The 15,384-nt window shown below is 42.0% G+C and overlaps 1 protein-coding gene across 1 annotated transcript in view; it reads left to right on the forward strand.

The window, feature by feature from the left end:
* The window catches only part of IleRS-m (Isoleucyl-tRNA synthetase, mitochondrial), a 223,961-nt gene that overhangs the window by 147,423 nt on the left and 61,154 nt on the right, over window positions 1-15,384 (forward strand). The window contains exon 11 of the mRNA XM_068356756.1: window positions 342-477. Coding sequence (XP_068212857.1) covers window positions 342-477 — 136 coding nt within the window. The remainder of the gene's footprint in view (window positions 1-341; window positions 478-15,384) is intronic.

Below are 15,384 nucleotides of genomic sequence, written 5' to 3' on the forward strand. Positions count from 1 at the left end.
GGTGTGATATATAAAGACCATACATCATTAGAAGTCTTCATTGTTGTTTAATGTTTTTATTGAGGATTTACCATTTTTTCTTTGTCTTTGAAACCCCTAATGTATATAATGTATTAGTTCATTGCAAGAATAAATCATTATGTAACTCTTCTGCTTACCAGGCTGTCTTTTAACTTATCTTTGATTTTTGCTTTGCTTTCTTGGCAGTATCTTCAATTACTTAAGAATTGGTCTCAAAGCATATCTTTTTGTTAATGTATGAATATGTGGGAAGTATATTTTGATAAATGTGTTTATTAGTTTTTTTGTATTTTTTTTACCTCTGTTAAATGAAATTTCAGGGAAATAATTGAACACTTAGCAAACCTTGTAAAAGAAAAGGGTGCTGACGTTTGGTGGGAGCTATCCGAGGAAGAGCTCTTGCCAGCAAGTTTAGTGAAGCAGTATCGGGAAGAAGGAAAAGATTTACCCATCAAAGTAAGTTGAGGGTATGTTTTTAATTTCTGAACTTTTCAAAAGGAGTACAATATCTTTGCACTTGAATATCATTTATAAAAAAATAATAAGGGACTTTTTGAGAATTATGAGGCCTCCTTATCTTTTAAATATTATTCATCACTTCTTTTATTCAAAGGCTTCACTGAATTTAGGGATAATTAATCTCCCTAATACAATACCTGGATTTTTTTTCATGTGAAATTGCATAAAACCTTAAGGGTATTGACAGGCTGTAATTTTGTAGATGTTTGCTCAATTTGTGAAAATTAGTTATCATATTTCTATAGATCAGGGTTCTTCCCATTGCCACTTGTAAGATATAATCTATATACAAAGCCTTTTAAATGGTTTAAAGGCCGAATGCAGGTAGAGAATTAAAGGTCTGGTTAGGCATATCCTCACCATTTCTTTTTGCATTCATCATTAAAGTATGTGTTTTTTTTTTTTCATTACATTTCGTTTCGTATTCCGTACAATGCGATTTTCTGGTGTATATGGCAACTCTGCTCCCATGATTGAGTAATACAGGCCAGTTGTTCTGAGAGAAAAGTTTATGTGTGTTGTTGTTTCCAAGCAATTACTGTACATCACTTTTTCAGATTTTTGAACTTTAATGATTGTTACATATAACAGCAACATGCCAAGAAAGAAATTCAGGAAGTGAAAGGATACATGATCTCACAATATCAAAACTTATCTTGAAGATAAAAGTAAAGACAAAGCTACTGTTGGAGCTTCACAGTGTTACCACCAACCACATGTGCGAAACAGTTGGCAAATACTTCCTGTTATGAAGCTCTGAGTTAAATACTGTATATCATTCCATCTCATAAATATATCAAGATGATGGTGATGGTACTGAAGACTTTACAGTATTTTGATGTTATCTTATGATGAGGAAGAGAAGGAGCATTTTCAAGAGGTAATTATTGTCCATGATGCCACAAGCGATATCGGTGTTTTCGGGAGCCAAACTAAGGAGATCGTTTTTGAAAAGTTATATAACTGAAAAAGATCCTCTAAGTGTAAGCAATGATGGAGAAATAATTCCACAATTTTAGTAAGACGTGTTGCAAGCAGTGTAGGAGCAATATAACACTCAAAGTTAATAAAGACAGTTTTGATGTTGACTTGAAACTAAAGTGTCGGTGTGAAGAGCCATCCGTTTTTCAACATGCAAAAGTGCAAGAGTGGGAGAACAAAACATATTGGGGAAACAACATTTTCATTTGTATATTAAAACATGATAAATGGGGAGGCTAAACACACTTAGATAACACTCGAAATGACTTAGGTGCCAAACCTTAAGCAAACGGCACTTACCAGTAATATCAAAAGTATGTTGAGCAGATTACTGAGTAGAGCTTCAAAGAATCCATGAAAGAAGTTGATAAAAGGGATTTTGACGAAGGAAAAATCTATTTCTGGGCGAGGGACCTGTGCCGCCCAGTGAATAAGCTCCTATTAGCACTTATTCTTAGGTAATTTACTGCTAAATATACCAGAGAAAAAAATGTAAAGGAGTGCTAGGTTAACTAGCTTGCTCACCTATTGGTGTCGGTATAGAATTGGGCGTATAATCCAGAGGTCCCGCACTATTTAGATTCATCCACGACAAAGACCCCAATAGAGGAGAGCCGTTCAACCTCACTCGGCACCACCAACTCTGCATCCGCTCAGAACCCAACTCCTTAGCACCCAAAGTTTGGGGACTCCAAGGGAGAGGAGCTTGGAGGGTTCACTGGGCGGCACAGGTTCCTCGCCCAGAAATAGATTTTTCCTACGTCAAAATCCCTTTTCTGGGCTCGAACCTGTGCCGGCCAGTGAATATATACAAGAGAAATGTCACCAAACTTGTAAAATAAAGGAAAAAACATAAACATAAGGGAAATACAAGTTGCTTTAATCAGAGATGAGTGCCAAAAACAGCTTTAAGGGTATCTTAAAAAGAACATAAATCCACTTGGTAGAACAATTGACAAAAAAGGTAAGGTATAGTAATGCCGTGAGTGATGATATATACAGATACTCAGGAGTCAAAAATTTACAAATATAGTAGTAGTAATCAGGTGCGAAACCAACGAATACAAATAGGGTATAAATGAGGCAGGTAAGGGGGAGAGATAAAATGACAAGGAATTAACATGTGAGTTACCTAGGGGTAACTACGCTCCCTGCAGCTACTGTAGGAAATTTAAGGGCTTCCAAATGTTTAAGGTAGTGTTTCTTGAACACTGAAGGTTATTTCCACCCTGTATACCTGGAAAGGTCCGTAAAATTCATGTGGTGAAAAAAGTTCACCGAAGTAGCAACCGCTCTGATATCATGTGCAAGAGGAAAAGAGTCAGGGCTAGCTTGTTTAATAAAATACAAAATTTGTTGCCTGATCCCTTTAATGGTAATGGTACCGCCTTGTTCTCTAACGAATAGAGGCCCCGAGGAGTTAGAGGAGGTCCGGGATAAATAAGACCTAAGAGTAGTAACAGGGCACAGAGACGGATCTTGCGTGAGGGGAACAATTTTCCAGGAGGACCATCTGTTCTGAGGGTCTTCGTTCTTAGCTAAAAAGAATTTGTTAGGTGAAAGAAGGACCTCTCCCGAAGGAAGGAACTCAATATGACCCGGGTCTCTTGACAAAGCTGCCAGTTCAGAAATTCTTGCCCCGGAAGCCAAACTCACCAGGAAAAGTGTTTTCCTGAGAAGGGGAATGTAATCACAAGAACTGTTAATGGTATCAGAAGCCAATTTGAGTACATCATTAAGGAACCAGGTAACCGGGGTAGGACGAGTAACCGGTTTCAGTCTGGCACAGGCTTTCGGAATTGAAGCTAACAAAGAGTCGGTTAAGTCTATGTTAAAACCCACTAGGAAGATCTTTTTCAAGGCAGATTTAATAGTGGTGATAGTATTGGCTGCTAGACCTGATTCTAATAAAGTTCTAAAGAAAGTGACTGTAAGGTTCAAGTTCATACAGTGTACGTCTGAGTCTATCAAAAATTTAGCCAACTTTTTAACCGCAGAATCATATTGGCGGATGGTGGAATCCCGTTTATCTGATTCTAGGAACAGGGTGTTTTGAGTATCGATATTGGCACCATGCATGGCCGCAAACTTCATGAAGTCCATAAAGTTAGGGCGCTCTGAATGTTTGAGAAAGCGTACACAACGCGTGTTTGTACTATCTGAGACAGAACCGGATTGGGTATCGGGTGAGGATGTAGTCTCAACTCTCGCAGGAGAGGGTACCAATTGCTCTTGGGCCAGTTGGGTGCGACCAAGGCTACTCGTCCCTTGAAGGATCTCAGTTTGTCTAGGACTTTCAGTAAAAGATTCACCGGGGAAAGAGATAAATCCTTTCCCAGATGTCCCAATTCTGTGACATGGCGTCTGTGGCGTAGGCCTGAGGGTCTAGATTAGGAGCCACATATACTCTCAATTTGTGGTTGGACTCCGTAGCGAAGAGGTCCACTTGGAGACCCGGAACCCGAGAGAGAATCCACCGGAATGACTTTAAATCGAGTGACCATTCCGATTCTAGAGGGGAGGTCCGGGACAAGGCGTCTGCAACTACGTTTCGGACTCCCGCCAGGTGGACAGCTGAAAGATGCCAACGGTTCGAGGCTGCTAGGGAGAATATGGCTACTAGAACATGGTTCAGAGGCCCTGATTTTGATCCGCCTCTGTTGAGGCAGCGGACCACCACTTCGCTGTCGAGAACCAGACGAAGGTGTTGTCTCTTGGATGGAGCGAGACGTTTCAGGGTTAGAAGAACTGCCATGGCCTCCAGCACATTGATGTGGAATTGGCGGAATAAGGGAGACCAAAGACCTTGAACTTTCCTGAGCTGAGAATAGCCTCCCCAACCTGATAGGGATGCGTCCGTGTGAATGATTAACTTCGGAGGCGGAAATCGAAGGGGAACTGACTTTGACAGATTGTTGGCCCTTGTCCAAGGTAGAAGTCTTTCCCGGAGAATGGGAGGAAGGCGGACTTTCCTGTCCCGGAGCTTCCGGTTCGCCCTCGAACGCCAGACACGATTGATATCTTTCAATTTTGCTTTCAGAAGTAGATCCGTCACTGAAGCAAATTGAAGGGACCCTAGGATCCTCTCTTGGAGTCGTCTGGAACTTACTTTGTCTTTGAGAAAGCGTTTGGTGTTCATTGCAATCTCTAACCTCTTGGGTTTGGGAAGACACAGAGTGTGAGATATAAGATCCCATTGCAGGCCGAGCCATTGGAACTTTGATTTCGGAAGAAGACGGGACTTCTTGAAGTTGATCTGGAAGCCTAGAGATTGAAGGTATTGGATGACTCTGTGAGTGGCTTTTAGGCAATTTTGGGAGGTGTCTGCCCAAATGAGCCAGTCGTCCAGATAGGCTACTACTTGAATCCCTTGATTTCTGAGTTCCTGAACAGCAACTTCTGCTAACTTTGTGAAGATCCTTGGGGCGATGTTGAGCCCGAAAGGCATCACCTTGAAGGAGTAATTTTTGTTTCCTAGGCGGAAGCCTAGATACGAACGGAAGTGTCTCGCTATCGGGACGTGATAATAGGCGTCTGTAAGATCGATAGAGGTGGTGACGGCCCCACGGGGAAGTAAGGTCCGCACCTGCGAGACGGTAAGCATTCGAAACTTGTCGCATTGAATGGACAAGTTGAGAAGGGATATGTCTAGAATCACTCTTCTCTTGTCCGAATCCTTCTTCGGGACACTGAACAGCCGACCCTGAAACTTCAGGTGTTTCGTTTCTTGTATGGCGTTCTTTTGTAACAGGTCCTGGACAAATTCGACTAGGTCCGGAGTGGAATGCTGAAGAAATCTGTTCGGTGGAGGAGGACCTTGAATCCAACTCCACCCCAGTCCCTTGGAGATGATACTGAAAGCCCAGGGACTGAACCTCCATTTGTTGCGGAAGGCATAAAGCCTCCCCCCTACCCGCTGCATCTCAGTATTGGCTTGAGGAGTTGCCTCCACGTCCGCCTCGGAAGTTCTTTCCCTTGCGAAAGAATCTACCTCTACCTCTGTTCTGTTGTGAACCACGGTGGTAGCCTCTACCTCTGTTATAACCCTGGGAAGAGCCTTGAGCCTCATAAGATTGGTTAAAGGCTGGAGAGGTGGTGGAGGCACCGGGAAGCTGGCTCTTAGGGAGCAGAACGGTGACATAGTCGTCCGAGAAAGGAGCCTGAGAGGTGGAAGGCTGTGCAGGAACAGCAGGAGATGGAGGAAGAGGCTGCCGGAAAACGGACGAGCTACTCTGCTGTTGCCGGAACTGAGTGGAGGTATACGGGCGGAGCCTCTTCCTACCTCGGGCTTGGTAACTTGCGGGATCATATTTCCGCTTAGGAGTCAAACCCCAACGGGCTTTAAGGCTCTGATTAACTCTAGTAGCCTCTGCCAAGACTTCCTCCACAAGATCCTCAGGGAAAAGATTTGGACCCCAACAAGAGGACCGGATAAGTTTATTCGGCTCGTGCCTAATAGTCGCCTCAGCCAGGACGTGTTTGCGGCACCTACGTTTAGCCAGAGCAAAGTCATACAAGTCAAAATATAACGACTGTAAAGTAGCCTTATTAAGAGACTTAAAGATACTCTCAGTATCATAAGTTAAGGCTATCGACTCCGTAGACGTGGCCAAGTTCAAAGTTCGACCAACACGTAGGCGGGAATCATACTCCTGTTTAATAAGGGATTCCGGGAGACGGGGAAGCCGCTCACTAAACATTACTGACGCACAGTCCGCTGTTAGCTTGCCAGAAGTAAAGGTGGTATGGACATTGTCCCAACACTCATTACCTGAAGGAAGAAGGAGGGAGATCAGATCTACCTCTCGGATGGGAGGCAAGGGCTTCTCCTCCATAGCATATTGAAAAGCCAGTTCTGCAACCTTATTGACGCATGGAGTCACGGTATTCTTGTCCATTAAGAACATTGTGAACGAACTTTTATGAGGCGTCAACATGGTATTGGTGCAACCAATATCATTCAGAAACCTAGCCCAAACAGATTGGGCTTGTTCCTTTGGGAAAATGACAGTCTCTTTGGGGACCTTATCCAGCCGAACCAGAGCTTCCTCGGTAAGCCTGGCATAACCATGAAATGGAAATGCTAGACCAGGAGGAAAGAATTCAAAGTCCTCTAGTGGACGAGTACCAAGACCTTCCAATGTTAACATCCCGTCTGAGAATGGGGAATGAAGAGCCATGCGCCAAGGGTTATTCTTGGTAAACGGCGGAAGCTTAGAGGCATCCGGGATGAGAGAGCTTTGAACTCGCTCCGGAGCACCCTGCTCTAATGCCCCAAGTCTCTGACCAATGTTAGAGAACATCGTGTCCATCTTGGCCTGCATTTCCGACACGATCTTAGACTGCATCTACGACACAATGCGAAGCATGGCTGATTCGGAAAGTCCCGGGTTAGGAGCAGAAGTGGCGGATTGTACTCCCGGGTCGTGAGACTTAGAGGAGGAGCCGGAAGCCTTAGATGACGGGTTTGTATTTGACTTGGAACTATGGGAAGCCTTGTGGGGCTTACGAGCTTTTGGCAAAGTTCTAGATATAGACTTATCTTTGGGGGGAACCGGGTGTGATCGATGAGACGAATCACGGTCCCCAGAAAAACCATGGAAAGAAGAGAGATCAGATGAAGAAGAAAGAGCGGGGCTGAGGATAGGAATCTCAGCGCCGGTAACACCTGCCTCACTTACCACCCTACCTGCATCCAGATCATCCAACAACATAGGTTCAACATCCAGGTTCAAGGAGGCAACATTGTCTTCCAGATCTCCGGGGGCATCCAACGGATCTTGTTCCTGGTCGATGAATCCCGCTATAGTGGCATCAATGTCGGCAATGATGGGTGCCGCAACATGCCTAGCCACAGCGGCTGAAGACTTGGCATTAGGGTAGATCATGGCACAGTAGTCTTCAGATAGGACGTAAGGCTGTTTAGATTTCACGTTTCGGGCAAATCCCCCAACCCACACTTTCAGTGTGGCCCGAGCAGCAGTCTTCTGCTCCGGGGATGCCTGAAATAATAGTGGGAATTACAGAAAGGAAGATTCCCGGCGGTCCTTCAAGACCACAGAAATCTTACTAAATAGTGTATGTATACCAAAAAAAGGTAAAATAATTAGAAAGACAACATAGCCAACGGGACTCACCGAATCAGATCCGAGGGTGGTGATGAGGTCAAAACAGACCATACAGTTATCAGGGTGCCAGACCACGATGTCTTCCAGCTGAACTCCGCAGAGGGCGTGAGACCTACATACAGTATGGCCACAAGGCTGGTGAAGAACAGCCGCACAGGCCGTCGTCTGACAATGCACCATCTATAAAAAGAATAGTATATGAGAAACTGTAATTCTCTTAAGTAGGGGCGGGTCTGGAGGACCCGGGACTAAACATAAGTCTAACTTAAGACTAGAGCTTAACTGTAATACTCTTAAGTAGGGGCGGGTCCGGAGGACCCGGGCCTAAACATAAGTCTAACTTAAGACTAGAGTAAAGCTATCCATTCCGGTCGAGCCGGGATCATAAAGAAGGATGCAACAAAGAATTAAGACACATGGTGTCTGATTTCCCGGAGCGAGGTTAAGCCCGGGCCGGGAAATAAAAGTACATCCATAAACCAATATATATAGGAACTCCGGGATAGTGATCTGTCATATATAATCATATATAATCATAGGAACTGTTATAAATTAAGAGGGGGGCGGAACTGTAGATAAGAACCGCCAACAGAACCCGGAGGGTTTCGTATAACATAATAAAAGTGTGATAGGTGAATATAAAATAGGGTGCACCGGGATCCTACTCTGTTGACCGGTGGCCAACCCGTCTAGACAGAGACGAAACCGCCGGGACACCCGGAGGACAAAGTCCATAAACACTGAACTACCCCCTCTAAAAGGAGGGAAGGCAACGGTCCCCTAGGGGAGGGGGGAGAGAAGCCTAGCCACCAACCTAGCGAGAGGGGGAGCTTGGGGGAGGATCACGTGATACGGAGCAGCAGGGCTACCAACTGACGATCCCCAAACACTACCAAAACAGATCATACGGTGTAATAAGCACAAATATTCATTATAAAAGTAATAGCGTTGAAAAATATATAAATATACACATAAAAAATTAGGGCAAGGCATGCAACATAATAAATAAATCCCAAAGGACAACAACCTGATGGCTTAAATAATAAAAATTGCCGCCCAGTAACGAAGGTCGGCAAGCCATCTACGATACGTAACTTGATATCGGCCCTAAATATGAACCACAAGGGTTCTAAACGCTAAATAATGAATATCCACAATAAAACATATAAAAATTTTAATTAATAATAAAAAATAATACACATAGTAACACCGCGAGTGAAACTAAAAGCTCTCAAAACAGGAGTACCAACCGTAAGCGGAATCGAGCAAGACCGATATGAACGAAGAGAATAAACTCCTATAATTTAAATATTAAACGATCTAGATTGCTCAAAACACAGCAAAACATAGCTTGGTACTTAGACGGTGTCTCCTGGGAAACCGATGAAGAAGCCATAATCCAGTGAAAAATAAGGCAAAACACGAGAGCACAAACAAGCGGGTTACCACACAGGCGTGCTAAAAAGGAGTTGGGTTCTGAGCGGATGCAGAGTTGGTGGTGCCGAGTGAGGTTGAACGGCTCTCCTCTATTGGGGTCTTTGTCGTGGATGAATCTAAATAGTGCGGGACCTCTGGATTATACGCCCAATTCTATACCGACACCAATAGGTGAGCGAGCTAGTTAACCTAGCACTCCTTTACATTTTTTCTCTGGTATATTTAGCAGTAAATTACCTAAGAATAAGTGCTAATAGGAGCTTATTCACTGGCCGGCACAGGTTCAAGCCCAGAAAGTAATATTTGATTACAGTGTTATGAACTGATTGGTGTCAAACCTGACAAAGATGGCAATTTACCTATCGAGGTACAGTGAACCCTCGTTTATCGCGGTAGATAGGTTCCAGACGCGGGCGCGATAGGTGAAAATCCGCGAAGTAGTGACATCATATTTACCTATTTATTTCACATGTATATTCGGACTTTTAAAACCTTCCCTTGTACGTAGTACTGTTAACAAACCACCCTTTAATGTACAGAACACTTAATGCATGTACTACAGCACCCTAAACTAAAACAGGCACAAATATTAAAGGCGATTTTATATCATGCGTTTCCTAAACACCTAAAAAGCACGATAAAAAATGGCAACCAGTGTTTTGTTTACGTTCATCTCTGATCATAATGAAGAAACAAACTCATTTAGTGTACAGTACACATATATGTATAGGTTAGTTTTTGCATCGATTATATTGATTATACAGTACTGTACTGTATGTTGATTTGTTTATTACCAATGTTTTAGTTTACGTATTTTTCTTAGGACTTCCAAATGAAATGTTTTTCTTTATGACGCCGCCTGAAACGACGGCGTGTACGCTCAGTAAACAACCACGCTCAGAACAAACAAGGCATTTAACGCGCATGATGATAGTGATAAATAATGATACAGTACATACAGTATTTACAGTAAAAGCATTTACAAAATATGTTACCTTACAAATATAAATTATACAGTATTGTACGTAGCAAAGCAGGAAAACAATTTACGAGAGAGAGAGAGAGAGAGAGAGAGAGAGAGAGAGAGAGAGAGAGAGAGAGAGAGAGAGAGAGAGAGATTGTTTTACGTACGTAAATGTAAATTTTAAACAAAAAAAATATGATAGGTTACAACATATAGACTTTTAAAACCTTCCCTTTAACTTAATGCATACAGTACGTACATTACTAAACTATAAAACAGGCAGTAAGAATATTAAAGTAAAAAATAAAGATTGTTACTGTACTCACCACGAAAGAAGTTGAAGAAAAACTTGAATGGTGATGGCGATGAATTTGCTGCACAGTAGAAATGATGATGATGAAGCTGATGATGTATTCTACTGTGCAGCCAATGATAGTATTTTACGTCTCTTCAGACGGAGGTGTCTTTTCCTGGGACACCTCTTCAACTTCTTCCTGGGAAACTTCAATTTCTTCCGAAGGCGTACTAGCAGGAGGAACTGGCTCTTTTTTGCGAGGCTGGAAGAACATTGTGATCGGAAGTTGTTGCCGCTGCTTCTTTTTTCGATCCAAGAGCATTTTGTAGGGAGTCATTATGTCATCAACCTTGTTGCAGAATTGCATCGAGCGAACCATATCCTCGTCCCACTCTTGCAACATTTCTTTCAACTCCTTCGCGTGGTTGCAGGCCTTGGCAAGCCGTTCTAATGTTAAGCCCGTTTCTTCGACATTTTCTTGGGTCTCTTCCTGGGTATCACTCTCTTCCTCACTTGCCGATTTCGTCAGGTCTTCGAGGTCTGCGTCAGTTAGGGGCTGGGAATGGCAGTCCAACAACTCGTCGACGTCTTCAGTCGTCATGTCGCCAAACCCGTCACCTCCAATTATGGCAGCCAACTGCACAGATTTCCGTATTGCAGAGTGTTGGATTTCCGACGGAGTAAATCCCTTGTCGTCGTAAACAATATCGGGCCACAACTTCTTCCAGCTCGCATTCACGGTTGCAGGTTTCATCTCTTGAAGTGCCTTCTGAATATTCTGCAGGCACGTGGCTATGGTGTACTGCCGCCATTACGCCTTCAAGTTGAAATCTTCATCCTCGTCATCTTGGGCAGCATCCACACACGCAACGAGGTCCGCCAAGGTATTCTTCGTGTAGAGGGCCTTGAACGCCCTGATAACCCCCTGGTCCATCGGTTGAATTAATGACGTGGTGTTGGGTGGCAGGAACTCAACCTGAATGCCCTCATGCGACAGGTCAGTTGCGTGTCCACCAGCGTTATCCATAAGGAGAAGGATCTTGAATGGCAAGCCCTTCTCTAAGAGATATTTACTGACTTGCGGGATAAAACACTGGTGGAACCAGTTGGAGGTCAGCATCTTCGTAATCCATGCTTTTTGATTATGCATCCAGTACACGGGAAGGAGATTCTTATTTTTATTTTTCAAAGCGCGAGGATTTTTCGACTTATAAATAAGCCCCGGCTTTAACAAAAATCCAGCAGCATTGCCACACATCACGAGAGTAACGCGATCCTTGAATGCCTTAAAGCCAGAGGCTTTGGCTTCCTCTTTGAACAGGAAAGTTCGCGACGGCATTCTCTTCCAAAACAAGCCAGTCTCATCCATATTAAAGACTTGTTCCGGCTTGTATCCACCTTCGGCGATAATATTCTTGAACGTCTGGTTCACGTAAGTTTCAGCAGCGGCAGTGTCAGCGGAAGCAGACTCCCCATGCAGGGAAACGCTTTTCAGGGCGAAGCGTTTCTGAAACTTCGCGAACCATCCTTTGCTTGCGGAAAAACGTTTCTGAGGCTGGGAATCAGTGGATGTCCCTGGTTGAGGATCATCTGCATCATCATCATCTTCAGCATGGTTGCCGTCGTCGTCTTTAGGTTCCTTTGCAGCAAAATTCTCATATAAACTCAAAGCCTTTGTTTGGATGGTGTTCGTATCCAACGCTATGTTCTTCTTCCGGCAGTCGGCAATCCACACAGCTAAAGCACCTTCCATGCGTACGATCGTTTTATTACGCGTTGTAACGACTCGCTTCGCTGATCTGCTAAAGGTGATTGCAGCCGTCTTTCTAATGTTCGCCTCGTCCTTTTTGATATAGCGAACGGTGGATTCGTTGATGCCAAAATGGCGGCCGGCGGCCGCGTAACTTCTACCATCTTTTAACATGTCGAGAAGCGTAACCTTCTCAGCTATCGTCATCATCCTTCGGTGGCGTTTAGGCTCACTACCAGCCTTAAGAGAAGCAGAACGCTTGGGAGCCATTACAGTAGGATTTGACAAAAAGTTCAACTTAAAAAAGTCGCACACAGCACAGATTCACAAACTTAAGAACGTCTACTCAGCGATACGCGGTAAGAGAAAGTGAACGATCCAGCCCCGCGAGAACTTTGATGCTGCGGGTAGAAGATGCGGGCAAAACACCAATCACAGGCTAGATAACAAAACTTGAGTTCTGATTCGTCATCTATCAGCGCTTGAACCAATCACAACCCGTCTTACAGTACTATGATGCGTTGGTTACCTACTCATAGAAGATGCCCCGCGCATACTGAACGTACGTAGATTAAGTACAATACCGTAATAATAATGAATAATGATAATAATACTGTACAGTAATAATAATAATAATAATGATAATAATAATAACAATAATAATTTTATTAACAACAACAACAATAATAATAATAATAACAATAATAATAATACACACTTTACGTACGCTATTTTACGCCTCTCTCTCTCTCTCTCTCTCTCTCTCTCTCTCTCTCTCTCTCTCTCTCTCTCTCTCTCGTACGCTTATTCGAAATGTGATTTTTGCAACAAAGAATATCATTGGATGCAGTACTGTACTACGTACGTATACATACAAAAGATTCATGGAAAAGAAGCACATCCATTACAGTACACACCATTCTAATATGGTATGACTGCATCTGATTTGCGTTTCATGTTCGATTTAATTTTACTACGTACTGAATTATCGTATGATCACATTCTCTTTTCGTGTTTTATTTCTTTCTGTGCTGAATTATATATCATATGTAATGCAATGAACAATCAGTAAGAGCAGATATTACTAATTACAGTATTAATGGAATTACAGGTAACAAAATATCGTATTTGGGGGTCTTCAGATTTCGCGGTATTTTCGAATTTTCCGGAAAATCCGCGATATGTATATATATATGGGTTATGGGAAAACCCCGCGAAGTGGTGAATCCGCGATTGTCGAACCGCGAAGTAGCGAGGGTTCACTGTAATATATGATGGAACCTGTATGAAAATGTGGCATCAATTCCATGTTCGCATAGGGTTTGTTACCAAGGCTTATACTTGGTATGTTTTTGATGGGGAAGTTTACAGTAAGATACGTACAGTAATGCCTGCATTGCCTTGAATAATAAACTGAATCAAAATAAGCTAACAAAAGAACAAAATGATCTAGCTTATGAAAAACATAATGCAGTCAGGAAATTGTAAAGAGAATTTTGATCAGGCTTTAGGAAATATGGAAGCTGCTGGTGCTCATGCATTAGGGAAAAGATCACTTGACAGGAAATTCATATAAAAAGTATTTGCTGGTGATGGAGGCTCATCGCCATGCGAATGACTATATAGTTTTAAGGACAACAGTCCTTATGGTACTCCATAACCAGTGCTCAAGGAAGCAGCACTCTATGGTACCTCCCCAAGAATACGATCTTAAGTATTTTCTTTAAGGGATAAGTGTTTTTTAGAGGGTAAAGTATCTCTTTATAAGAGGAGACCTGGTGCATTTGAGGCTTATCAATGCTAGATTCACATAGCCCTCTCTTTCCTGTCTTTCCCCCTATACTAATAGTAGGTCCCCCTTAGCATTTAACACTGTTAACTTGGTCAGCAACTATTGAAACGTACTTTCACATCAGAAGTATCGTAAGGAAAACATATTTTTCACAGTAGTTATTTAAATCACATTATTGCTCCTGATACAATACACCAAGGGAATGCGGATAATGAAATTCCAGAAACAATTCCTGTGCACATTCCATGCAGTAATTGGTAAAAATCAGGGGAAGACATCTTGATGTGCAGGAATAAGTTAGCAATCTGGACCAACTTTGATCTGTACCACAATTAAAGAAACTGAAGAAACAATGAGACTGGGGTGTCAGTTACCACTTACTGCTAGAATGTGCCTTCCTTTACTAAGAGCATGTGTTTATTGAAAGGAAAGGAAATGGGAAAATGAAAAAGATTTATGGGTAAAGGTCAATTAAACTGAGCTTCTGGGGAGGTTCATAGAAATAATATAGATTTGTTCATTTCAGCTATTTGATGGAATAACACCAATCATTCTTAATTAATCTGCCACAACATTGTGCTTTGAAACTTAGCATATCAGTTGTAGAATAAGGTTAAAATACAAAGATCTATAATGAACAAATCTCTACTTTTTTTGATTTTATAGTATATGAAAAGTGAGTCAATACAAAATATATATACCAAATTATTTAAATATCTGGTATTTATTCTAAATCACATCCCATCATGAAATGAACTGATCAATCCCAGAAAATCTATCTAAATCTAATCTACGATTAACCCGTTTTAGTGATTTCTTGTGAGTGTTCTCTACCCTGCTCCATCTTATACACTTTCTGTCAAAATATCTATGCATTTTCCCCAAATATATCAAGGATATGAAATTGAGGAAAATGGGTAAATTTTTATATTGATGTCGAGCAATACACGGTAGGTATAACCTAAAGTTCTTTGCAGCAGCCTTCGGCTCCTATCTACATTCTTTTTTAGCCTTATATACATCTGTTCCCACTTCCTTTCTTCCATCTTGCTGTTCAACCTCAACTTTTGCTTCATATTAGAAATTTATAATTATGTACACAGATATTGTCCAATGCTTTGCTCTGTAACAAAATTTTTTGAATTGGAGGTGGTTCCTCTTTTTAGGGATAATTGCATTGGATATAAAAATGGATTTTTATCTTTTAAAATGAAATGGCATATGGGATTTATGCTTAATAGAAATTTCACTGTATTTCTGTTTGTCTTCATGTAATCAAAAGGCTTTCAGAGCAGAGATTGTTTGGTTTTATTTTTTGAAGTAATAGAATATGGATGGTAGATCTTGGAACTGATCCATAAAAGCCAGAAATGCAAGGCATAGAATAGTCAACAAGATGCTCAAAGCACTGTGAGCAAACAGTATTGAAGCCAAAGATTAAATTGTAGATAAAACAATAATTAGCAGCTTACTCTCATGTGATGATGGAATTCATGT

Source organism: Palaemon carinicauda, chromosome 33, assembly GCF_036898095.1.
Source record: "Palaemon carinicauda isolate YSFRI2023 chromosome 33, ASM3689809v2, whole genome shotgun sequence".
NCBI classification, from domain to species: domain Eukaryota; kingdom Metazoa; phylum Arthropoda; class Malacostraca; order Decapoda; family Palaemonidae; genus Palaemon; species Palaemon carinicauda.